Source organism: Bos taurus, chromosome 2 (genome assembly GCF_002263795.3).
Source record: "Bos taurus isolate L1 Dominette 01449 registration number 42190680 breed Hereford chromosome 2, ARS-UCD2.0, whole genome shotgun sequence".
In the NCBI taxonomy this organism is placed as follows: domain Eukaryota; kingdom Metazoa; phylum Chordata; class Mammalia; order Artiodactyla; family Bovidae; genus Bos; species Bos taurus.
The window spans coordinates 110,793,537-110,821,469 of NC_037329.1; the positions used below are offsets into that span (position 1 = coordinate 110,793,537).

General features: G+C 41.0%; 1 protein-coding gene across 1 annotated transcript in view; it reads right to left on the bottom strand.

Moving 5' to 3' along the window:
- FARSB (phenylalanyl-tRNA synthetase subunit beta) overlaps positions 1-26,626 on the bottom strand; it is a 73,943-nt gene extending 47,317 nt beyond the window's left edge. Inside the window, 11 exon segments of the mRNA NM_001105021.2 lie at positions 10-71; positions 2,985-3,036; positions 3,866-3,927; positions 5,821-5,891; positions 7,026-7,134; positions 8,145-8,295; positions 13,193-13,308; positions 13,867-13,936; positions 16,439-16,593; positions 20,624-20,679; positions 26,550-26,626. Of these exon segments, the coding sequence (NP_001098491.1) occupies positions 10-71; positions 2,985-3,036; positions 3,866-3,927; positions 5,821-5,891; positions 7,026-7,134; positions 8,145-8,295; positions 13,193-13,308; positions 13,867-13,936; positions 16,439-16,593; positions 20,624-20,679; positions 26,550-26,607 (962 nt within the window). The 5' untranslated portion in view covers positions 26,608-26,626.
- Between the last annotated feature and the right edge of the window lie 1,307 nt (positions 26,627-27,933).

The window sequence follows — 27,933 nt, forward strand, 5'->3', positions numbered from 1 at the left end:
GGAGTGTACCTGATCCCAACTTTTTTGTTAATTAGGTCAGCTCTCACCATCTCCTTTCGATAAGCCAGTTCCTAAGAGAGAGAGAGAGTTGGAGAAGCTTAAATCACTCCTGCCAGATACAGCCTTAGCTTCTTTCTAATTCAATTTGTTGTTGTTGTTGCAGTTTTATTACGCTCCCAAGCAACTGTCATTAGAGCCAGACATCAAAAGTAAACTAGGTATTTCAGAACATGATTTGCTACATTGTATTTGTAAATGAACATTCTATTGATACTCAATAGACAACCGGAAGCTTGGAAATGTTACAAAATGCCAAACATGTTTTGCTTTTACATGGTCAATCACCATTTTCCTCAGCAAAACACTGGTGCATTACATCATTTCCACACTGCTTACAAATCCTGCTGAAGACTTTCAATTTCATCTCATGCAAGTAGGTGTCTATGACCAAAAAAGAATAATTCATGTATTGCACTGTACTATACAGCATACTAAATCCAAGAGTGTTATGAAGTCATTCCTCTTCTTTTTTAAGGGGGGAAATGGAACCAGGCTCGAACCCGAGCTATCAACGTGCTCCAGGAGCCAGCCGGGCTGGGAGCATCTGATGAACTAGTCCTCACTCTCCTTCAAACAGTACACAACTCTACCTTGTGAGACAAGAACACACAAACATAAAATCCAGGCTTTACCTATGAGTATTTCTTATCACTGAATTATTCTCAGAAGTGTAACTGCCACTAGCAAAAGGGCCATAAATTTAAACACCTGTTTGGACTCAGGTAAGGACAATGGGTGGAGAAGGCAATGGCACCCCACTCCAGTACTCTTGCCTGGAAAATCCCATGGGCGGAGGAGCCCGGTAGGCTGCAGTCCATGGGGTCGCTAAGAGCTGGACACGACTGAGCGACTTCACTTTCACTTTTCCCTTTCATGCATTGGAGAAGGAAATGGCAGGCCACTCCAGTGTTCTTGCCTGGAGAATCCCAAGGACTGGGTGGGGGTGGGGGGGGGGGAGCCTGGTGGGCTGCCGACTCTGTGCGGACACGAGTGAAGTGACTTAGCAGTAGCAGGACAATGGGCCAGAGTCCTGCTAATCAAAATGCGGTTCTCAGATTATGGTTGCCAGGGGCAAGGCTGAAGGGAAGGGACAGTTAGGGAGTTTGGCATGGATGTGTACACACTGATGTATTTAAAATGGATAGGCAACAAGGACCTACGGTATAGCACACAGAACTCTGCTCAGTGTTATGGGGCAGCCTGGATGGGAAGGGAGCTTGGGGGAGAAAGGATACATGCATATGTATGGCTGAGTCCCTCTGCTGTTCACCTGAAACTACCACATTGCTTGCTAATTGGCTATACCCCAATACAAAATTTTCTGAAAAATTCAGTTCTCAGAGCAGAAGTATCATTACCACCCCAGTGCAACCACCACTAGGTAAAGAAATCCAAGCTAGGCTGCCGGGTGACGAGACACTTGACTTGTTCGCCCCACTGCCAAGAAGCAACATGAAAGAGAGGCCGATCCCGGTCATCAGCTGCCAAGCCTACCGACCAGCTGAAGGAGCTCGGCAGGGATGAGCCTAGGAAACTACCTGGCTGACCACAGAACCATGACACAAACAAATGACTGTTGTCTGAAGTCAGTAAATCTTGGGGTAGTTACATAAAAAGGGCTGATAACAGTAACTAAAATCAATTAAAAAAACAGAAAACTGCTATAGCCCAAAATTTCAGTTATGCTCCCCTAGCGGCTCAGACAGTAAAGAATCTGCCTGCGAATGCAGGAGACCCAGGTTCAATCCCTGGGTCAGGAAGATCCCCTGGAGAATGGCAACCCACTCTGGTATTGCCTGCAGAAGCCAATGGACAGAGGAGCCTGGGGGGCTACAGTCCATACGGTTGCAAAGAGTCGGACATGACTGAGCGACTAATATTTTCTTTCTACAGTTATACATTTGTTTTGAATTATAAATACTCTAGAATAATACATGATGCCAAATACTAATGTTTTCAGGAAGGGGAAGGTTTTGATCTTGGCAGGTTTTATCTACTCTAAAAACCATTTGAATAGCAGAAATTATTCTAGGCTCTGACTCACTTCATAAGTAACAGAGGAATTGTGAAAAATCCAAAGATAAAGAGCTCATCAAAGAATGGCCTCACTGAATCAGAACCCAACTGATAGTGACACTGAAAAATGTGTTAGAATGGCCACCCTGTGTATGCGAAGCCATCTTGGGGTAAAAAGCTCAGTTGTTTAAGAATGCTATTTTGAATTTTTATCAAGATCCCATATCTTCAAAGTAATTGTGCTTACTAGTAAATTAGTTTTATTAACACATCCAGATGTAATTTATTAGTTACAGTGATGGCCTTTCACAATTGGTAAATCAAATGTGAAAAGACTTAGTTTGGAAGGCCGAATAGCCTTCAGTTCAGTTCAGTCGCTCAGCTGTGTCCGACTCTTTGCAACCCATGGACTGTAACACACCAGGCTTCCCTGTCCATCACCAACTCCCAGAGCTTGTTCAAACTCATGTCTATCAAGTCAGTATAACCTTAAAAGGGGTGAAACTAAAAATTACCCAGTTACCTAGTTGATAAGGGTATAAACCACAGGAATTACAGTATCTAACTCCTGTGGTATAATGGAGTGTGTCAGGAGTGAAGTGTGCCATAAAATAGTGTTGGGGCTGTCAAGCTTAAATCTTAGCTCTACCGCTAGCAATAAGGCAGGCGAGCCGCTAGCTCCACCAATAGTAACAGGCAAGCTATTTATCATCTCAAGGTCAAGGGCCTAATAGTGGCACCCAACCGTATAGGGTTAATGTGAAGATTAAGCCCACGTGATGCACATAGCATCACGCCTGGCATGTAGGTGGGCAGATGGACGCACAGAAAGACCACAAGCACTCTACAGCTTAGTATTGCTGTTACTGTTGTCAAAGTCATCATCATCAAGTCACTTCTATACTTACTGGAAAGGTATGTAATTTTCCATTAGGAAAAACTACCTCAGCTGCTTCAACCCTGAAAACAAAAATAAAGACAGAAATAGAATTAAAAAATAAAAACAAAAACCTAAGGGGAAAAAAGAGCCATACATTCTAGAAATGTGTGAGGTTAACACAACGTTCATTTGGTCTACAACTGCTGAATCAACAGTCTATTCGTGTCCCCACCCTGCTGTCTAGGTTAATCCTTCCAATACACAACATTACTATTCTATTTCCTGTGGCTCTTGCGTCTCTCCTTGATCAGTTTATCTCCCAGTCCTGCCAAGCACACATCCTCGATGAACTCCTTGCTGATACTGATACACACGTCCTAGGCTTTACCACAGTCATGTTGTTATAGGAGGAAAGCTGACTGACACCACCACTAAAATGCAAATCAACTTAAAAAAAAAAAGATGTGAGCATACAGTAAGGGCCATATAGGTTTGGGAAGTAGTTTTTTATATAAAAACTTAGCCTTGGAACAAATACAGTAGTCTTATTGGTATATATAAGATATAATGCTTTGCTTTTATGTATGATTTCTCTTTGTTCAGCTGTTCCTTTTCCTGTTCCTCCATGTTTATATTCTCTAATCCAGTGATCCTTACAAAAAGCCTGTCACTGCCTCTAAGAGGTCTGCTCAGCTAGCAGTAATGTGCCCTTACAAACAGCCAGAACATCACTGAAACTTTCTAAAGTACTTATCACCTTTTACATTATTAATTCATGTCTTAGCTCCCCAAAGAGATTATGTATTCCAATTACAGGAACTGCATTTTTTATCTTTATATTTAGCACAAGACCCTAGTGCTTTGACTTCAGAACAGACCATCATTGATAAAAATACCAAATGAACTTACGTAAACTGATTCTCACAATATTCACTGAACGTGGTAACAATGACATCAAGAACTATTTTTGCCTGCAAAGGAAAAAAATCAAATATTATGGTAACACATGAAAATCCTCTCTTCCCTCAAACGGAAATGAATTAATATTTAATATAATTTAGTCTCCAAATATATAAAAATGGACCTGCATACACAAATTTTAAAGAAAGAAATGGAATAAAAACTGAGCTTGAATGCGCCTGACCTTATTGTCAGGTGTTCTGCATTTATGAAGTTCTCTGAGAGTTACAATCCATGACCGAGACAAATCATTTATTTCCCCCACTCCCCCTCCCCTAGGTTCACCAAATTTCAAGAAAGACAGATGGCTAACGACGGCTGTAAACCTTATCAGTCCCATAACCCTCTGCAGCCAGACACCAGATTCCTGGCCCAGTCACTTACCATCAGTCTGATCTGGGGCAAGTTACTTACTGTCATTGTACCTTAGCCTGTCTGTTAAGTAGACATAATAAAAGTTCCTACCTCATTTGGTTAACATGAAGATTAAGAGTGTAAGAGTGAGAGAGAGAGAGAGTGTGTGTGTGTGTGTGTGTGTAAAATACATAGGACAATGCTTGGCACATAGTGATGGCCCTATTGATTTGTTCATTTTTAAATTAAAAGAAATGCTGAGGAAAAAACACAGTAATCTTATAGGGGTACATGCTTTGCTTTTTTATATATTTCACACTTATATACAAACTTCAGGAAAGATAACCAAGGTCTGCTAATGTACAAATTTTAAAAAGTTTTTAACAGGAACAGGTATTATATATTACCTGACACCATTTCTGAATGTACATTTGGTATGCCATACCATGCTAAGTCATTTAAGTCATGTCTGTCTCTGTGTGACCCTATGGACTGTAGTCTTCCAGGCTCCTCTGTCCACGGGACTCTCTGGGCAAGAATACTGGAGTGGGTTGCCATGTATTCCTCCAGCGACATTTGATATATAAAAGTTATAACCATTCAAGTCTACCTTTCTTAATCTGCTTTACTACCACCTAACTCTACACCTTACTTAACACGTGGAAAGAAATCTTATGCTATAGAAAATAGCTGTCATGACGTTCCAATCTAATACGTGGTGACGAAAAGTGACTGAACGACTAGTATTCTGTATTTTCTAGATATATTTGTGTGTGTGTAAACTCTTTATCAGTTTGCTAAATAAGACTTTATAGCCAGCTGGTCCTAAATTTTTTTTTAACAAGTACACAAAAGTACAAAATTAGGATTCAAATTAAGCCAACTAAGATGAACTCCTTATAAAGATGGCATTACAATGTGGATCCCATTCTCAATTTTACTGTTTTAATGTATGTGGCTAATTCTCTCACAAAGATGATGAGTTCCTTGAAATCAAGAACAAGTAACTCTTTGTTAAATTCATGGCATTGGAGAAAGAGAGTAGGTGCTCACTAAACATTTGTCAATTGAATGAGAGCACCATAACCAAGGGGCTTCCCAGGTGGCGCTAGTGGGTGAAGAACTCGCCTGCCAATGCAGGAGATGTAAAAGATGCTGGTTTGATTCCTGGGTTGGGAAGATCCCCTGGAGGAGGGCACAGCATCCCAGTCCAGTGTTGTTGCCTGGAGAATCCCATGGACAGAGGAGCCTGGTGGGCTACAGTCCATAGGGTTGCAAAGAGTAGGACATGACTGAAGTGACTTAGCACACACTACAACCAAAGTACAGAATACAAACACCTTTCTCATTTTCTAAGTTTCTAAAATACAGCCCCATTTAAAAAATAAACAAATTTTAAAATTTAGTCACATGGTCTCAGCTCAGAGGTAAAGTTTCTAAAATACAGCCCCATTTAAAAAATAAACAAATTTTAAAATTTAGTCATATGGTCTCAGCTCAGAGGTAAAAATCTATATTGAGAACAAAAATAAAATAAAAGTTTTATTTACCTTAGTAAAGTCAGTTCCTGTGCACTCAATAAATACATTTTTCGTATTTACTGTTATTTTGGAATGGTTTCCTGCAACAAACACAAAACAACAACAAAACAATCAGTTTCAGAAATAAAGGTGCACTAAAGAACTCTACAAATACAAGCTGACACCTCAGAGGTAAGGAGACACACAACTTTTATTCTAATCTCTCATTATAAGCTGGAGAATAAAAATAAAATAAAAAACAAGGTTAAAAAAAAAAAAAAGGCTTTACAGAGTGCATTACACAGTATGCTGCTTAACAGAAGCCATCTCATCTCATTTTCACCATAATGCTAAGACAGGGCTGCAGGCAGGACAAGTAAGATTCAAAGATTAAGCTCACTGCCCAGAATCACAAGCTATTAAACAACAAGGCTAAGATTTGGGCCTGGATCTGGCTCACTCCAAAGTCCACGATGAGTACTAGAGTCCAAGATATGGAGGAGGAAGTTTCTCCTTCCCATTGTGAAGCAACTGAACCCCCTTCTCACCTCCAAAAAGGCAAACATCTATGGCTTTGACATCACTAAATTTTGTAAATACATTCAAGTTGCTTCTCGAAAAAGCTTCAGAAAGAAATTAAGAGGGTAAATTTCAGTTCTGAAATTTTAATTTATAAAACAGCAGGCCAGGCAGAATTCCACTTTAAGTTTAACGAAATGAATTAAGGGCTAAAACCAAAATATCGACACCTTTTGGAAGAACAGAATCCAGAGAACTAGCACCAGAACATATTTATAAACTTAGCTTTTCCCTTCTCCAGGTGATCCGCCCAACCTCGGGATCAAACCAGGGTCTCCTGCATTGCAGGAGGATTCTTTACCAGCTGAGTCACCAAGGAAGTCCAAGAATACTGGAGTGGGTAGCCTATCCCTTCTCCAGCGGATATTCCCGACCCAGGGATCGAACTTGGGTCTCCTGCATTGCAGGAGGATTCTTTACCAACTGAGCTATCAGGGAAGCCCTAAAAGTAGGTATACATTTATGAATTATATAAAAATCACCAGTAAAATATTGAAAAAATGAAATGAACTATTGCAATAAAATCCACAAAAGACCTGAGATTCTCAGACTGAGTCTTCTGATTGATTCAGCCAAGACAATTGAGAATTCCACAGAAATGCTAAAGATTAAGAAGGAAATAGCAAAACACCTATGGTACTTAAGAAATAACTCACCGTTGATGATTGGAGGCATGGAAAGGACGACACCTTTGCTATCATAGATAACTGGGTACAGAGGTTTATTTTCAATTATATGTAAATAATGTTTAAGCTGGTTGTCAGTCTGAAAAAAAATTAAGACAAACAAAATTAGCTTCTTATTTCTATCAGTGTAATTAGTTTACATACGTGCCTAGCATAAAAAGGGGGGGAGAATCAGAAAAATAACAAAACAGCCCCCAAAGTTTTAACTGTATGATATTTTCTAATATAATGTCTCAGAATCTTCATACAGCCTCAGTCTCCTACTGAGGAAAGATGAGTTGTTGTTTAGTCGCTAAGTCATATCCGACTCTTTTGTTGACCTCATGGACTCTGGGCCCACCAGGCTCCTCTGTCCATGGGATTTTCCAGGCAAGCATACTGGAATAGGTTGCCATTCCCTTTTCCAGGAGATCTTTCCAACCCAGGGATCAAACCTATGTCTCCTGTACTAGCAGGCAGATTCTTTACCACTGAGGAAAGATGAGACCACAATTATTTTTTAAGACTCAAAACAGATTTGCAGAGTAAGCCTGAATCACCTTAAGCAAAACACAAACCATACAAAACTATTTAGATAAACAAGAAAAAAATCACTTGCAAATCAGGCCAATAATAACAGCTGCTTTTCCCAAATGATACCTACCTCTTCTACTATTTGTTAAATGCAGTTTAAAGTGACAACTGAATTGATTTTCACTGCTGGACTCTATAAGTGCTAATCATAGGAGGCAGGCACTTTGCAACAGTGCATGCCACACACACACACACACAAAATCTAGATAAATCTTATTGTGCCTTATATTTGCATGAGTTTTAATTATTCCTAAATATGAATATTACAGAGCAGTAAGACCTATGTAAGTGGTTCTCAATCCTAGGTATACATTACAAACATCTGAGAGGATAAAAAAAATAATAAAACTAGAGCCAGAACTCACTCTAGATCAAATGAACCAGTATCTCTGGGTTGGAGCCCAGACACTGTTATTTTTTCAAAAGCACTCATGACATCACCCTAATTATAACTTGATTTTGGAGGAATTTTATGATTTATGCAGAGCTATTACATCAATATAAAATGACCTTTACCTTGTATATGTTCATCAGTTCACAGGCTGTATACTCTTTACTCTTATTTAGAGGCTTGAATTTGATATCAGAAGGTTTCTTTGCAGTGTAAGTAAATGGACCTGACAAAGTGTCCAAATCATGGGTACCAATAGCAACCAAGGCTCTTTTCCTAAATATGGAAACGGGGAGGGAGAGAGAGAAAAACAAAAGAGATCTGAAGATCTCAAAACGTAAGACTACAGGTTTTTAAAAATTATTTGTAGACAATTCCTTAAAATAGTCTGTTACTATGTGACATCTTTACAAACATTAAAAATATAAGAAATTATAAAGCTACTGAAAACACATTATTTTAGTAGCTGAAATTCCTTCTACTAGTTTTCCCAAGTACTACGTTATTATTAATAGGACCTTAACATACCCTTTATCTTCTTTTTTTATCATATTTCCCTTTATCCTATTTCCTCTAATGTCAAGTAAACATAAATGTTTTATTAAGTTAGAATAAACCACCCAAAAACTCCTCTGTTTTTTGGCTTTTCTATATTTTCCTAAATTTCCTGTAACATAGCTATATTGCTTTATTAATGGAAATTAATTTTAAGAACTGAGATTACATTTAAAACTGAATAAGGAAATTTCAAAAGCTATTAATTTCATTTGTTCTACAGCTTATCTGCAAAGAATTTAAGGTAATTTTAGGAACTTAAAGATATAAAGTAGGCAAGAAAGAAACAGACTCAGGGATATAAAATGAAGCCAGGAACAATGCCAATATTAAATTAGAATCTCAAGGCCTACAGTCTTATCACAGAAGATTACAAATTTGACTCTAAGCTTTCCAATAGACAATCCAAAAAGAGAAACTCAAATCAGAATTTATGATATTCTTAAGGCTTCAAATGTGTTTTAGACTATGTAGGTCTAAACTAAATATCAAATGGATAAAATCATTAGTTATCAAGAAATGTGTTGAGTCCACATTACATGAACTATGAAATAGCTTTGAGAATTTGTTGAAACAAACTTTGGTCAACTTCAAATTAACACAGCATTATACAGCAACTAACTGAATAAATTTTTTTTGTTCAATCTCTAAGACAGGCGACTAGAATTTTAATGGGTGACTTGAACAGAGCTGTTGACAACCCTAGAGGGAGTGTTACTGTACTCAATGAGTTGCATGTTTATATACTAGCATCAGATGTATGCATGCTCAGTTGAGTCCAACTCTTTGCAACCCCAGGGACTGTAGCCTGCCAGGCTCCTCTGTCCATGGGATATCCCAGTCAAGATTACTGGAATGGGTAGCCATTCCCTTCTCCAGGGGATCTTTCCAACCCAGGGATTGAACCTGCGTCTCCTGCATCGGGAGGTGGATTCTTTACCACTGCACCACCTGAGGAGTCATATACTAGCACAAGTAGAAATGTACCCATGGCCTGCAACAGAAACCATTCCTCAGAGAAAAAGAACAAAATCAAAAGCCTCTGCCATAACAAGATATTCTGTATACAATCAGAAAGCAGTGCATATGAAAACAGGGAAACACAACATACTCCCAACAAGCCAACCCATACAAATCAGTGCTAAGATGACCTGGATTTTCAAATCACTATGCAGATTTTTAAAATACTACTACCACCACAAAAAAAGCTACTACAATGGTCCAGTCAGTTTAGATAAATCAACAACTGATAAACCCATGAGTAAGAAAATCCATGTTTTCTTGGACATTAATGTTGGTTTTTTAATCCGAAAACAGTATCTCAAAAATGTAGCTAAATTTCAACTTCAAGCCAATCACAAAAAAATTCTGGATGGATCAGAGAGCTATGCATTTTGAAAAACAAACAGCAAACATAGGTACATACACACATACATATATACAAACAAGGTACCATAAACATTATTCAGAGAAAACATAGATGAACAATGCTTAATTAAAACTGTGGAGCAGGACATCCCTTAAGACACAAAACACAAAAGTCATATAGGAAGACTGATAAATATTGATACCCAAATTGTAAATTTTATACAATCAAAAGACCCCACAAGTCAAAAGACACAGAGAGGAAAGGTCTACGACACAGGTAAAGAAAAAGGATTAATATCCCCCAAATAAAGAGATATGAAAACTAAAAATAAAAGTCAAGATTCTACTTATGATACTGGCAAGAATTTTGGTAAAGTCTTGCTGTGAAAAAGCAGCGACTGAAAGAACCGAGCGAAAAAAAAGAGAAACTTCGTTAAAAGGGAACCAAAGAGATTCTATAAACAATAAAATACCTGAAGTAAAAAGTTTGCTGGATATTTCCAGGAGTAACAGAGACTAGACTGACTCTCTTGCCTGACACAATCACAAAAGAGGGAAGACACATATACCACAATGGTTTCTAAGGCCGGCACTGGACCTCAGGCGATGAAGGACAGGAAAGAGATAAGGGAGATGAGAGACCAGAAACAGGTAAGGTAAGCCCTATGACTGCCCAGCTGGCTGCCTGGAGGGACTTCAAGTCACAGGGCAGGAAAGGGGGTCAGGCAGGAGCCCAGTGAACTCCCTAAGTTGAAGAGACACAGCTGAGAGCCTCGGGAGACCAAGATGGCGGCCAGAGGTCACCACACAGAGCACTGGAGATGAACAGAGCTACACAGGCAGAGAGCTCTGCGATCTGCAGAGGGGCCCCCTCAAGAACTTGCTGAGTATCAATCAGTGTGAGCATGTGAGGAAACCACCTAAGGCCAGGCAAAGAACCATCCAACGCAACAGTGCTCACACAGACTGAAAACCCAATCTTTCACAGGGGCCATGGGTAAAGTAGGAACAAGGTCTCTCCTCAGTAGTAAGGACTAATTAGCCTTAGACAGAACACTGTATGATCAACAAAAACAGAAACACACATACACACACAAAAGCAGAGAAAAATCAATGAAACCAAAAGCTAGTTCTGTGAAAACTGACACACAGAGATATCCACTAAAGTAACTGATAAAACTTCTAGCTACACTGATCAAAGGGGAAAGAGAAGACATAGGCATAAAAGAGGTGATACTGATACAGATACTGTAGCTATCAAAGGATAATAAGGGAAGACCAACAACTTTTATGCCAATAAAAGTTTACTATAAATCACTTATAATTTAAGTGAAATGATTATATCTCTTGAAAAACACAAATTAGGATTTACTGACTCTGGCATATCAGAGTATTAGGATATAATTTATACCTCCCCTTAGAAAAAGCTCATGATTTCCAGAAATACTGCATAAAATACAACTTAAAGCTGAATTAAGGAAATGCCTTACAATTTAGATAACAACTAGATTCTTCAAATGACCAGAACAGATAACAGGGCTCAAGTACTTACTAGCTATATCAATGCCTATCAGAAATCCTCTATTTTGACCTATATGGTGAAACTATATTTAAATTCTTATTGTTTTGCTTAAGAGTGACATATTTGGAAGATGACAAATAGATTGTTTTTATAAAACAACTTGGAATAAATGTTATTCAGAATCCTAGAAAAAGCTTCTTCTACCATGTACTCAAAAATGTTTCAAGAAAAGAAACTGTGTGAACATAACCACAGGTGTTTTATTTTTTAAGTATTTTTCACACCAGCAGAAAACACCCAAGGTCTCCTTCCCAATCCTGTGTCCAGCCCATCCCTTACACACAAGCCTCTTTTAGTTTCCATAGTCTACCAAATTGCAATCACTGCAATTACTAAAAAATAACAATTATGTTTTCCCTTTTATACTCAAGACATACGTAACTATTAATCATACCTTTGATTAGCATGAGGTAACTTATGTTGCTATATTTTAGGACCACACAAAAAAACTTGGTATGTTAGCTAAAGACTGATGTTTCCTATCAGTAACTTTTATTAAGATTTTTGAAAAACTGACATTAGTTCAAGGACTCCCACTGTTACCTTCCTTGACCTTTAGGAGTTGAGGAATTAAACTGATCTGAAGATCATCACACTAAAGGGAGCTGTATGGGAAATGATGTATAGCAATATCAAAGATAGAATAAGAAAATTCAGTTATTTAAAAATCTCATAAAAGAAAATACAGTTAAAAAATCTAAGAGGTACTTGCTCTTTGGAAGAAAAGTTATGACAAACCTAGACAGCATATTAAAAAGCTTTGCCACTAAAGGTCCGTATAGTCAAAGCTATGGTTTTTCCAGTAGTCATGTATGGATGTGAGAAAGTGAAAGTGAAAGTCAAAGTCGTTCAGTCGGGTCCAACTCTTTGAGACCCCATGGACTAAACAGTCCATGGAATTCTCCAGGCCAGAATACTGGAGTGGGTAGCCTTTCCCTTCTCCAGAGGTTCTTCCCAACTGAGGGATCGAACACATATCCTACATTGCAGGTAGACTCTATACCAGCTGAGCCACATGGGAAGTCCATGGATATGAGAGTTGGACTATAAAGAAGCTGAACGCCAAAGAATTGATGCTTTTGAACTGTGGTGTTGGAGAAGACTCTAGAGTCCCTTGGACTGCAAGGAGATCTGACCAATCATTCCTGAAAGAAATCAACCCTGAATATTCATTGGAAGGACTGATGTGGAGGCCGAAGATCCAATACTTTGGCCACCTGATGAGAAGAGCTGACTCATTAGAAAAGACCCAGATCCTGGGAAAGATAGAAGGCAAGAGGAAAAGGGGAGGACAGAGGATGAGATGGTTGGATGGCATCACCAACTCAATGAACATGAGTTTGAGCAAGCTCTGGGAGATGGTGTGGATTGCCATTCCCTTCTCCATGGAATCCTCCCAACTCAGAGATCAAACTGAAGTCTCTCACATTGCAGGTAGATTCTTTACCATCTGAGCCACACGGAAACCCCCAAATTTAAACTTACTTAAATTTAAATTTCATTAAACTTTCTTGTTATTCTCACATATTCTTATTTTAGAAAAAAATGTTTTAAAAGTCTGCGGGGGTAGGGGGAAGAAAGGAAAGAGGGAGGAAAAGAGGAAGAGAGAAGGGGAGGGAAGGAGGAGAAAGAGGGAGAAGCAAGCAAGAAAGAGATACATTCACAAACCTGCAAATGTTCTGATGTAATTTCTCCTGAAGTTCAATGAAGCTGTCATATCTATCTTTTGTAAACTTTATGTTTCGGAGAACCGCTGCAACAGCGTACGGGCGTATTTTAGCTGTCTGAAATTCATTTTATCAGTAGAGATGGTAAATATGAAGGCTTTTCTTTGTAATAACATCTTGTAATAGAAAGTCAGCTGTCACAAATTTTCATTCAATCAACAATAAAATACAGTGGTGACAGGAGAGGAAGTCACTGTCCTCATGGAATTTACATTTCAGCAAGATATCTGAAAATTTACTGAATTGTTGATTAAAAAAATTAACCTTTCAAGTAGTTTGCTCAAGTAGTTTGCTTTTGGTATTTCTACCAAAACAGCCTTCCCCCAAGAGATTTTTTTTCTAAATGTTATTAACACACCACAATTTAAATAATTACCTTAAAAGTATTTTAAGCAAACATTTGGATGTTATTTTCCAAAATAATTCACAGAAAACAGATGCTGTCTCCTTTCACTTTTTGGTAAAAACAAAATGACAGTTTTTCAGAGCTAGAGGCTAAATATACAATGATCAAAGAAAACTACATTTGGCAGAAGGGTCAGCTCTGTCCCACCTTAGAGAGATATACACACAAGGGATGTTTTTAAACGAAAAATAAGAATTGATCCTTATTACCTCTTCTGTGATGATCAACTTCTGGATTTCTCCTTTAGGCATTACCCGTTTATACATCGGAGTCTTTATCCTAAAATATTAAAATAAATGTGTTCATTACTAGTCAAAACATTTGAAACTAATTTCTTCTGTGTATAGAAAGTATACAAAATGCACAGAAGTAGGACAATGGGTTAAAGTTATAGCAAATCAAATTTGGGCTGAGTATTTAAAAATAAAATCCTAACAAATATTCTGACATTTCTAGTTGTTTAAAAATGGGCTATGATGCCTTGTGGTAATGCATATTACCATCACTGGAGTCTCAGGAGACTAGAAAACCTTTAATTAAGCAAAGTGTATGGAGGCATTTAAACATCAGCTGAGGGGCTGGATTAAATAACCTTTAAGTTTTATTCCAACCATGAGAGTTTGAACTTCTCAGAAAAACAGAGCGTCTTACAAACACAGATGGTCTGGCCCCACCTGGACCTAATGAATCAGGCTATTCAAGAGAAAGGCCTGGTAAATGGTACATTCTGAAGGCATAGTTCAGGTGATTGTTATATCAGGCAAGGGTGGGAACCATTGTTTTAACAGTGCTTTTCAAACCTCAAGGTGCCTACAATCAACTGGTGAATTTGTTAAAGCATATATTCTGATTCAAGAGGTCTTGGGTAGAAGCAGATTCTGCAGTTCTTATAGGCTCCCAGGTGTTACAGATGCTGGTCCCTGGTCCACACTTCGGGTAGCAAAGGTTTTAAGTCATTTTCCTAATTTTCTCTCATCATAAAAATCATATGAGGTGCCTGTTAAATTGCTATCAGGCAGGTTTGGGAAACACACTGTAAGGAGACTATCCCTGACCCTAAAAATATAAACATCTGGACTTCCCTGGTGGTATAGTGGATAAGAATCTGCCTGCCAATGCAGCGGAGACATGGGTTCGATCCCTGATCTGGGAAGATTCCACATGCCTTGGTGCAATTCAGCCCATGGGCCACAACTCCTGAGCCCACGTGCTGCAACTTCTGAAGCCCGTATGCCTGTGCTCTACAACGAGAGATGGCGGTGGTGGTTTAGTCGGTAAGTCCTGTCTGACTCTTGAGACCTAAGAACTGTAGCCCACCAGACTCCTCTGTCCATGGGATTTCCCAGATAAGAATATTGGAATGGGTTGCCATTTCCTTCTCCAGGATATCTTCCCAACCCAAAGATCAAACCCTCATCTCATGAAAAGCCACCACAATGAGAAGCCCACATACCACAACTAGAGAGTACTAGAGGAAAGCCTGTGAACAGCAACGAAGACCCAAAGCAACCAAAGAATAAAAAATAAAATAAACATCTGATTGTCATGCAGAGAAGCAACTGGGTCAACCCTCAAATTTTAACCATCTTATTAACCAAATGCCTTATTATCACCCTTTCACCAACACCTGTCTCTCATCTGACGGCCTCATAGTTTCAAAGTCTAGCCTATCAGCCTGATTGGAGAAGGAAATTGCAACCCACTCCAGTACTCTTGCCTGGAGAATCCCAGGGATGGGGGAGCCTGGTGGGCTGCCATCTATGGGGTCACACAGAGTCGGACACGACTGAAGTGACTTAGCAGCAGCAGCAGCCTATCAGCCTGAGGCTCATATTCTTTTGCATCTGACAAGATAATGGGTAAGTAATGAAAAAATAATAATTTTTTCCATGTCCATTATTTATTTAATTTTAATTGGAGGCTAATTACTTTACAATATTGTGGAGGTTTCTGACATACATGAATCAGCCATGGGTGTACATGTGTTCCCCATCCTGACCCTCCCTCCCACCTCCCTCCCCATCCCATCCCTCAGGGTCATCCCACTGCACCAGCCCTGAGCACCCTGCCTCATACATCAAATCTCGACTGGCAATCTATTTCACATATGATAGTATACATGTTTCAATGCTATTCTCTCAAATCATCCCGCCCTCACCTTTTCCCACAGAGTCCAACAGTCTGTTCTTTATAATTATTTTTGATAGCTTTACTGTTTCACCTTTTTTTCACTTTACATATTCATCATTTTCTATATGTATTACATGAAGAGTCGGAAGGGGACTTGAAAACATTCTTCATTATAAATTACAAGCCTGAAACTAAAGAAGTCGATTAACTTGCCCACAGCCGTCACGAGATCTTCAGTTTTCCAGTCAGGAAGCTCCATTTCTGAGCTTCCTCAGAATTCTTAAGAAAACAGCATATAAAGTTGCACCCTTCTGCTTTTCTCCCAACCTTTAACCAACCCCATAAACTATCTATTCCAACTGGATTACTGAAGGAACTCACATGAACCCACTAAAGAGTTGTTAAAGAAGCCATAAAATCATTAACCACTCCAGTTTTAAAACATGCTCCCCAAAACAAAGACTATGACTCTTTTTTTCAACTTTCAAATGGCTACATCTACAGGCTCCAGTCAGCTCTCCATGCAGACCCAAAGCTGTGGATCTGTCCAACAAGCTTTTTTCCAGAAACTTAAACAGGGTTGTTGACAGTGACAGGCAAAGAAAAAAGAAATCCCACTTAGCCACGGGTTTAATGAATATACTCCCTTACCTTTCTTTGAAGACTTGAAGTCCTCGAACCAATCCTTCCAGACACAGCAGGTCATATCTATTGGCAGGGACGTCAATTTTGTAGAGAACAACATCAGAGGCCCCATGGGCCTTTTCATTACCTTGTTCCTTACTTATAATTTCCTTTTCAGATGTCTAAAACAAACCCAAAAATTAAAACAAAACTAAATAAATCTAAATTTTTTTCGAAAAAGTCATTATCAGTCCTATAAAGAAGTAACTACACTGTTCATGTTCTTTCCAGAGCAGCAGAAAGCTGTCTAAAGCAAGGCGAGGGCTAAACTTTGCCTACTACTTGTTTTTGTAAATAAAGTTCTACTGAAACACTGTCAGGCCTATTCATTTACATTTCATCTGTTGTCATTTCCATACTGCAACAGCTGAGTTGTGACAGAGACTCTATGTAGCTTTCAAAAGGTTGCTATTTGGCAGAAAATGTTTGCCCATCCTTGATCTAAAAGAAAATGAAAATACCAAGGAGAACACAATAAGAACCAAGAAGCAGCAATAACGAAAGTGTCAATGAGACAAAGTTAAGGAAATTCACCAAATAAAAGCTATTTTGGGAATTCCCTGGCGGTCCAGAGGTTAGGTCGCCACACTTTCACTGCTGAGGGCCTGGGTTCAATCCCTGGTCAGGGAACTAAGACCCCACGAAACAAGAAACAAAAAAAGAGAGAGAGAGAAAGAAAAAAGAAAAAAAAATGAAAAGATATGCAACTTTTTACAAGATAATGACTCTAAAAGCTAAATCCTATGGGCACCCAAGACTAGAAGCAACATGAAAATGAGAATAATACTATAAAAGCAAACAAAAACATTTTAAGGGATCATCAGAAGCTGTGGTGTAAATCAGAAGGAATTATAAGTGTATAGTCCATGGGGTCACAAAGAGCTGGACACGACTGAGTGACTTTCACTCACTCACTCACTCACAGGTACAATGGGAAGAGGTCTAAGGACAGTAAAGGGTACAAAGCAGCAAGAGCAAAAACAAACGAGGGAGAAAGGGGAAGAAATACCACTAGAATAAATTCAGTGCAGAAGTAAAAAGCTTAGAATATCTCAATCACCACACTGTAGAGATTTTCTTAAAAACAATCATTGCCAAGAAGTTAAATTCTGTTCTCTACATTTACCATGGCAGGAAAATACCTATATACTTATTTCCAATCAAATTCCTTAGAAGTCATACTCCAACTGTTAATGTTACCCACTAGTTATCCCCACTTAACTGGAACTCCTGCTATTTCTATCACAAATCATCTGCTAAAATAACTGATGCACTCCTATCAAAATATATGATGTATTTTGTTTTACATGGGGCTCTCCCACTGCCACAAGATAAGCAGTTCAGATTACTTCCCAAAGAAGTATAATCTACACTTGTATAGCATGCTGAAGAATTCACTTTCCTCAATGAGTACTATGCACCTGAGTTACACCTGAGGAATCACAGAGTCCACAGGAGGCTGGAACCGCCCAGGGCTCATAGTGCTTTTTGACTGTGGGCTCCAAGGAACACCTTCACTGGCCATCTCAAACTCAGTTGGCATACTGTGAAAATTAGGGAAAATTTAAAAATAAAAAAAGAATGTTGATGTATGGCAGAAATCAACACAATATTGTAAAACAATTATCCTTGCTTATTTAACTTATATGCAGAGTACATCATGAGAAACGCTGGGCTGGAAGAAGCACAAGCTGGAATCAAGATTGCCGGGAGAAATATCAATAACCTCAGATATGCAGATGACACCACCCTTATGGCAGAAAGTGAAGAGGAACTAAAGAGCCTTTTGATGAAAGTGAAAGAGGAGAGTGAAAAGGTTGGCTTACAGCTCAACATTCAGAAAACAAAGATCATGGCATCCAGTCCCATCACTTCATGGCAAATAGATGGAGAAACTGTGGCTGACTTTATTTTTCTGGGCTCCAAAATCACTGCAGATGGTGATGGCAGCCATGAAATTAAAAGACACTTCCTCCTTGGAAGGAAAGTTATGACCAACCTAGACAGCATATTGAAAAGCAGAGACATTACTTTGCCAACAAAGGTCCGTCTAGTCAAGGCTATGGTTTTTCCAGTAGCCATGAATGGAAGTGAGAGTTGGACTACAAAGAAAGTTGAGAACAGAAGAATTGATGCTTTTGAACTGTGGTGTTGGAGAAGACTCATGAGAGTCCCTTGGACTGCAAGGAGATCCAATCACTCCATCCTAAGGGAGACCAGTTCATTGGAAAGACTGATGTTGAAGCTGAAACTCCAATACTTTGGCCACCTGATATGAAGGGCTGACTCATTTGAAAAGACCTTGATGCTGGGAAAGATTGAGGGCAGGAGGAGAAGGGGACAACAGAGGATGAGATGGTTGGATAGCATCACCGATTCAATGGACATGAGTTTGGGTAAACTCCAGGAGTTGGTGATGGACAGGGAGGCCTGGCATGCTGCAGTTCATGGGGTTGCAAAGAGTCAGATACGACTGAGCAACTGAACTAAACTGAAAAAATAAGTTTTTTTTTTTTTTTAAAGAAACAAAAAAATAAAAAAAAAGAGGATAAAGAGCAAGGGGAAGAGAAGGGGTCAGGAGAGGAAGAGGAGAAAAGAAACGGGGAAGGGACGGGGGAGGATATGAGAAGAGGCAGGAAAAATTAGAATTTAAACTGAGTTCCATCAAAGGGGTCAACAAAATTGCTAATGTTTTAGTGAAGAAAGATGAGTCACTTCATAGGGGTGCTGGATTTCAGGCAGGACCCCATATAAAGGAGGGGAGAAAATGTAACTAGAGATCCTTTACAAAAAAGACATGGCTGCCTAAGCCTTCTCCCATTTTCAGTATCTCAGTTCATACAAAGATCACAGGTGATGACTGTGATCAATGCAGTTTATCAGTGCTAACAAAAATGTTATGGAAATCAATAACCACAGAAACTTCAGAGCCAGAGGGATCTACGATAAGCGAAAGTTAAAGTGTTAGTCCCTCAGACATGTCCACCTCTTTGTGACCCCATGGACTGTAGCCTGCCAGGCTCCTCTGTCCATGGGATTCTCCAGGCAAGAATACTGGAATGGGCTGCCATTTCTTCTCCAGGTCAGAGGATCGTCCTGACCCAGGGATCGAACCTGGGTCTCCTGCATTGCAGGCAGACTCTTTACTGTCCGAGCCACCAGGGAAGCCCAGCGGGATCTACAGGGATCCCTGAAAGGATCATACATGTAAACTCCTTATTTACAGATGAAAAATAGGCCCAGAAAGGCAATGTAATGTCCCTGGTTCCACAGCTAGTAAATGTGGTAGCTCAAACTATTACTTCATTTTTTCTGACCTTCAGTCCAATGCTTAGATATTACAAAACCTCAAACATAATTTTGAATTCTAATAAAATTAACATATACTATAGAAATCTCAGCTGACTTCTCGAGCATATAGATGCTCATTAACATTAAAAAAATTCTTTTTTGTAACATTAGTAAAGCAGCAGCAGGAAAACTAAGACAAGACAACACAGGTTTTTGTCAGTCTGAAGGCTTTTTTAACCTTATAGTGTTTTATACACTGAACAGATTAAGAAGGCTTGGGGGAAAAAATAACACTAATTACCAAGAAATATTATCTTTTTATTTACAAGCACAGTGCTTCTAATACATAATCAATATTAGTTATCTATTTGGTAAATAAAGCTATTTTTTAAACATTTTAATCAGTGTACAATTCAAAGACCAGGAAAATGTTTCAAAATCATTTTTACAAGCAATTCTTCAAAAGGCAGGAGATCATTTTACAAGATCAATGTGTAGAGTAATAAATGAAGAATGAATTAACATCGGAACAGGCATGGGAGGAAGGTGGGATGGGGCTCAGAGGAAATGGAGGAGGAGGGGCCAGAGGCCAAGGAGACAGCAAGTCGGCTGAAGCTCAGTTTCCATTGCTCCCAGACCCCTTCCTGATGCCTCGACAGGACTGCGTCCGAGTAAAGGCATGAACCCCTGTGGAGATTTTACATAAAGCAACAACTTGGAATCAGAGCTTAGTCTCATAACACAGAGAACACAGAAACCACCAGGGCCCACAAATGTTTCCTCTTAGTCTAACCATAAGGCATCAAAGATAAAATGTAATGAACTTAGATACAGAATATTAAAGAAGTATCTAATACATACAATTTCATCAAGTTCCAGTCCAAATTCAAAGCACAGTTCATCAAATTCTTCGTCAGCTAGGGGGAAAAAAAGAGATTACAAATTTTAATCTGTTCAGTACAAATGCAAATAGCACATAAAAACTGCATCTTTTTAACTGTCTTACACCGAACATACTAGATTATCAGGCATCAGATATCACCATTTAAAAACAAAAAAAGCTTGATCAAAAACAATTTTTAAAGAAAGAAAAACAAAACTATTAAATAAAGGGCTGATTCATCTAACTAATATCAGCTATAGAATCAGATTACCTGATTGTAAGCATGGGGAGCTTACACTTGCTGCTAAGTTGCTTCAGTCATGTCTGACTCTGTGCGACCCCATAGACGGCAGCCCACCAGGCTCCCCCGTCCCTGGGATTCTCCAGGCGAGAACACTGGAGTGGGTTGCCATTTCCTTCTCCAATGCAGTAAAGTGAAAAGTGAAAGTGAAGTTGCTCAGTCATGTCCGACTCCTAGCGACCCCATGGACTGCAGCCCACCAGGCTCCTTCCACGGGATTGTCCAGCCAAGAGTACTGGAGTGGGGTGACCAGAACGTCATATTTAACAGTAAAATGCTAGAAGCTTTTACTCTGAAATTATTTTGAAGACATCTATGCCATCCTTCTTACACTTACTTGGAAGAAAAACAATTTGCAAGCAGGGATCTAATGTAAAGTGGGTCCAAATCATCACAGATCCAACACAATAGAATCACGTCATATAACTGCTATCATTTCAAATTCTCTGAGGTGGCCTGACAGCTAGCTGGCTTTGGAGCCAGCTCAATCTGAGTTCAATTTCTGACTGTTCCACTAGTCCTGAGAGCTTGGCACCTTACGGAAACTTTCTGATTCCTATGCCTCATAAAGTAGTATTTTACAGCCATGCACGCAACTGTTGGAAAGATTTAAATGCATTCATGCAGATAATGGGCTTCACCTAGTATCCTGAAACACAGTAGGTCTGCAATCATTAATAGTTCTCTTCCTTACTTTTAAATCATATCTTACTTCGCTTTGCTACCTGATACACAGCATTGTCAGGGTTTTCATGTTACGAAGAATGGAACACAAACCATCATTACCAGTATATTCTAGTGTTAAGCTGGTCTTAAGATTTCTGATCCTGACATTGAAGTTCAATTCAAGTTAACATTTACTGCGCATCTTCTATGAGTTGGCACTATATTAGGTGCCAGGGCTACAAAGATAAATAAAACACAATTCCTGCCATAACTACTTCCTACTCCAGCAAACAAACCAGATATGTAAATGCAGGTATGTTAAGTGCAAGGTACAGAGCTGGCACAAAGGAAGTCATCAACTGAGGGTCAGTAAAAAACTTCACAGAAAGGAGTCCATTAGGCAGGGACCGTGAGGAGTGAGACAACAGCATGAGAAATCTGGCACGTTCCCTATGAATGCTGCATGAGGCTCATGTCAGGAAGAGATACAATGGAAGAAGTAGAGAGAAGTCAGCTCCTGATGCCAAGGGATTTGCCCCCCGTCCTGCCTGAGGCGACGGGGAGTTACACTGCAGGACTTCCAGCTGGGCAACAGCATGGTCAGATCTGCACTTTAGAGCAGTGGTATCCAACCTTTTTGGCTCCAGGGACCGGTTTAGTGGAAGACAATTTTTCCACAGACCTGGGGGATGATTCAAGCACATTACGTCTATCATGTACTTTATTTCTCTTTTTATTACATCAGCGCCACCTCAGAAAATCAGGCATTAGATCCCAGAGGTTGGGGACCCCTCCTTTAAAGAATGGTGGCAGGGGACTTCCCTGGCATCCCCAGTGGTTAAGAATGTGATCCCAATGCAGGGGACCAGGTTCAATCCCTGGTCAGGGAACTAAGATCCCTCGTGCTGCATGGTGCAGCCAAAACAACAACAACAAAAAAGAATGGTGGCAGGGTGGCAGACGAACTGGAGCAGAGAATCTACTGCAAACAAGTGAGACAGTGAGGAATTCATTAAAGCAGCAGCAGTGAGTGAGGGAGAAGGAAGAATGTGAGAAATGCGGAAGGTAGAATCTGTAAGGCGCAAAGGCTGACTGGGAGGCGGGAAGAGTGAGTGAGCAGGAGGTGCCTAGGATGGCTCCCAGGTCCCTGGTGGGGTGAACGTGTAGGTGGCGAGTGTCATTAACTAGGGCAGGAGGTGACAGAGGCCCCCATCGAGCCCTCCTCCTGGTGCTCGCACCCTGTTAACTGAGGTCTCAGACGACCACATGGACGAACCCGAAGCACACTGTCCAGCCCAGCCCAGCTCTGAGATGACTGCACACCCAGCTGACAGCTTGCCTGCAACCTGGTAGGAGACCCACGGCCAGCTCTCCCAGCTCCGCAGCTCCTCCCTCGATTCCTCTCTCAGAAACTGGGAAATAATAAAGCCTTGTCATTTTAGCCTCCTAAATACTGGTGTAATCAGTGATGTAGCAGTAAATAACTAACATAGACTTCGGTCCCTGGAAGTGGAGTGCTGCCGTAACAAAACAAAACGCAAGAAAGGCTCTGGAGTCAGGAGGTGGGCTTTGACAGCGTAAACAAAACCTCAAGTGCCTGACAAAGCTGTTATTTGAAGCCTCAGTCTCCGACAAGGAGGCAGGTAAGGACATGGAGGAAAGTGAGGAAGTGTTACTGGAAACTGACAGACCCAGTATCCTTTTCATGTAGAGGCAAAGCTTAGCAACACTATTGCTGACAGTTACCAGGACTGAAGAAAATGTACCCACTCAACAGTGTGATATTAACTAAGCTTTCCATCCAGTGCTGACACAGTGGTTTATAATGTGAGAGAAGAGATGAAGACTAGCAAACAAAAAGGAGCTGGGACTTGATGGTTTTAAAATTTTTCAGTCTCCTCAGATACAACAAATGCTAAGATTAAAAAATGACTTCTGAGCAAAGAGCAAATCCAGAGCATCGCCAGGGAGACATGGTCTAAAGATGAAATCAAGGGTGTGACTGTAAACTCTTGAGACTCAGCAAAATCAAAAACACTGTTCACTCAGACAAAAGGCACTATGGATCAAGAAATGAAGGATGTGCCTCACAAATTTATTCAGTCTCCCAACTGAGTTTAAATAAGAGCACTGTGTCAGCAGAGGCCCAAGGTACAGAACAGCTTATTTCAGAGATCCGTGAGTGCTGTGGCTTTTGACCAAGGAAGTGGAAACCAACAAAACTGACTGAAGATCCAGAGTTTTTTTTTTTTTCTTTTTAAAGAAATACATATGCACAAACATTGCAAGCTGGAGCTAAAAGGGACAGAGACGGGAAGAAATGAATACCCAAAAGCTGTTAGTGGGAAGAAGACTGAGAAAACCAATCAGCTGTAAAGAGTGCTTTCTTTTCACCAAAAAAATAAAGTAAAGAGCATCATCTGGAGGGTAGAACCAAGAGACTAGAGGGTGGAGCAGAACCAAGGACAAAGATCCCAGGCCTGAAGTTCTAATCAAGAATCTCCAACATTTACCAGCTCAATTTCAGAACTACCATAGACCAGTAAGTCCTTTGTGTCTCCAATCTTATCTTTTGAAGAACAACGTCCTAGGCCTGTCTTACCACTGTATGTTAGGTGCAGGTGGAGCAGATAACCTGTCTCTTTAGTCTCTCGGGTCAAGAGTAATTATACTCGAGGAGCTGTACTTAGGGAACTACACTGAAGAGCCTCGTCCGCAACTGGACCTGATTTAGATGAAGAGACTGGGTTGTGAGCTGCTGCTGTAATGCGATGACACTTCTTGGGGCTTTGGGAGGGAGTATACGTTGCATGTGGGAGGAACATGAATCATTGGGGGCCACAGGACAGACGGTACTAGTCAGGTCCCAAGCTGGCCTCCAAGAACACTTGCCTCTGGTCTTCTGGTACCAACATCCTTTGCAGTCTCCAGCTGCACAGTGCCAGAATTGGTCTCTGTGACCCAGAGAATATGGCCAGGGATGGTATATCACCTCTGATACGTTAGGAAAAACTGTGGCTTCTATCGTGAGCTCTCTCTTGACTATCTGCTCTCCTGGACCTCTCACTCTGGGACAAACGAGTCACCATGTTGCAAGCAGTCCTATGGAGAGGTCAAGGTGGGAAGCACTGAAACCTCTGACCAAAACTCAGCAAGGAACTACTGTCTGCCAACAAGCACTTGAGTGAACTTGGAATTAAGACTCTCCAGCCCATTAGACCTTGAGATGAGTATAGACCTGACACCTTTACTACAACCAGGTGAAAGTCAGAACCACTCAGCTAAGTCACTCCCCAATCCTTGAGCCTCAGAAACATACACCAAATGACCATTGTTTTAAGGTGCTAAGTGTGAGGATTATCTATAGATAACTAAATGGTTACTGACAAAATTGTTTGGACTCATTAAAATATACTGAATCCTTTATTGGGTCCTAATTATCATACAATTTGTTTTATTCCTTTCAGCTCTATTTCACCACTTAAATGCAAGGAAGAACCAACAATAAATCATGTTTAATGATTCCCTCTAACAAAATGACGCCCCTAAGTAACTACATCTTTGGGGTTTATATGATATACAGAAGTGGCTCTGGCAGCATTGCAAGCAATTACACCAAGGCAGGACAGGCCCAGAATTGAAGAACAGTGAAAACAAATCAGTTAACAAGAAAACGAGTGGCAAGAAGAAAACATCTTAACAGAAAGGCGATAAAAAAAGATGGACTAAGGAGAGAAAACTGCCCCAGAAGAGCAAAATGAATAGAATAAAAGCAGCTTGAGGGATTCCCTGATGGCTTAGTGGTACAGAATCTGACCTTAATTTAATTAACATTTAAAAGATTAAGAACACGTGAAATATAAAATAATAATGAGTATTATTCCTGAACTGTCTGAAGTACACCAACATCAATCTTCCTGAGTGAAACTTTAATGAGCCAGCAGTCAACAGATATTTATGAATAATCAAGTTTACCTGATATCTCTCAATATGAAGAAAAGGGAGAGGATAGCTAGAGAATAAAACATCAGATGATGGTGCTGCTGCTGCTAAGTCACTTCAGTCGTGTCCAACTCTGCGTGACCCCATAGACGGCAGCCCACCAGGCTCCCCCGTCCCTGGGATTCTCCAGGCAAGAACACTGGAGTGGGTTGCCATTTCCTTCTCCAATGCATGAAAGGGAAAAGTGAAAGTGAAGTCGCTCAGTCGTGTCCGACTCTTAGCGACCCCATGGACTGCAGCCCACAAGGCTCCTCCGTCCATGGAATTTTCCAGGCAAGAGTACTGGAGTGGGGTGCCATTGCCTTCTCTGAGACCACATGCTACCACCTAATTAACGTTTTTCCAGACACAGTATCTTTTTTGTTTCCCTGCTAGCATTTAACATTATCCAAACCAGCATCAGTTACTAAGCTGGTTTTATTATCTGCCCCTTTCATCAGAAATGTGAACGTGGTGGACTTTAGGCGCCCTGTGCACCGCTGTATTCCCCAAACGCCAAGAACAATACATGGCACATAACCGGCGTTAGGTAAACGTGAATAAAATAAAACTAGGAAGGAAAGCAGGCTGTGCCTCCTGCTCCTGCTCACAAATGGGAGTTCCCAGAGCGCTCTTCTTGCACTCCACTGGCTACACTTGGAATGCCATCCGGAGCTTCATTCCTGTTCTACCCCCTGGCATCAGGTACGCCGGAGGCGCTCCGTAAGACACCCGTGAATGAATGACACTGCGAGCCCAGCACGTGCGGGTGCTGCCCTGACACCCGCGGCAAACTGTTCCCAGAGGCTACATCCGCGGTTGGCCTACCCTAGCTGGACCCCAAACGCGAGGCCAAAACCTGCGCGCAGCATAAACGTGGCCACAACGCCTTTTTGCAAGAGGGTCCCAGCCTCCGAGGAGAGGCGCAGAGCACAGGCTACGGGACGCGCACTCACTGTAGGTCCGGCCCAGGGCTCGGAAGAGCAGATCTCGCTTCACGCTGACAGTCGGCATGGTGAGTCCTGCCCACTGCGCCTGCGCGGAGCGCGGGCCCAGGCTCGGCGACCGGCCTGTGTGTAGGACCCGAACCTTCCGTGCGGGCTGTCTTAAATATTGCCCGTCTAATTCTCACAGTTCCTCCTCTCGATTTTCATTTGAAAGCAGGTGAGTCGCCACCATGAAGCTCATTAAATCTAATTCGTTGGGAGAATAAACTGGAGGCCGAAAAAGGTGACATACTTGGATAGAATGGGCGAGGGTTTGATAGGCAGTAAGATGAACAGCCCGCGAAGGTCCTCACGCCTTCAACACTACGGAAGGAGGACGGCCAGCTAGGTGGGCGGGGCGAAGGCGGGGCGAGTGCGTGGAGGAGGCGGGACCTAGAGAAGGCGGGACCTAGAGAAGGCGGGACCTAGAGATAGAGACGTCTCTTGGGAGGGAGTGAGACTGTGAGAAGGCGAGGTCTTAGGCAGCTCCAGGTGGCGCTAGGGATAAAGAGCCCTCCTGCCAGTGCAAGAGAGCTAAGAGACTTGGATTTCATCCCTGGGTGGGGAAGATCCTCTGGACGAGGGCGCGGAAACCCTCTCCAGTATTCTTGTCTGGAGAATCCCATGGACAGAGGAGCCTGGCCGGCTACAGTCCGTGGGGTCGCACAGTCAGACACAACTGACGCTTATTAGCAGGCAGCCAGGACTGCGTGATGTGCAAACCCAAGTAGCGGGAGCCAAACTGTTAGCGTTTCTGCTTTTATCTCATTCTTTAGACCCTGATGCTGTGAAAGATTGAAGGCGGGAGGAGAAGGGGACGACAGAGGATGAGATGGTTGGATGGCATCACCGACTCAATGGGCATGAGTTTGAGTAAACTCCGGGAGTTGGTGATAGACAGGAAGGCCTGGCGTGCTGCAGTCCATGGGGTCGCAAAGAGTCGGACACGACTGAGCGACTGAACTAAAACCAAAAAACTAATCTCTTACACCCTACTACGTGTTCTAGCTGTGCTTTGGACTTTATCGCAGCCGTATTAGGGAGGCTTCCTTAGAAACCATTTTTTAAAAGCGGAAACAGACTGACATGTACTGGGTTTCTATTGGCAGATGCTGTGCTCAGTCCTTTGCTGGCCTTGGCAGATCTCCTTCTAACAACATTCAGTGTAATCGGCAGCAGAACAGCCATGGAATGTTCCAGGCCCTAATGCCTGGAACCTGTAAATGTTACCTTAATTGGAAACAGTCTTTTTAGATAGTTAAGATTTTCGAGATGCAGAGCCTATCCAGGATTATAAGAATAGGCCCTAAATACAATCACATGTATTATTATAAGAGGAAAGTCTAGGCAGTCT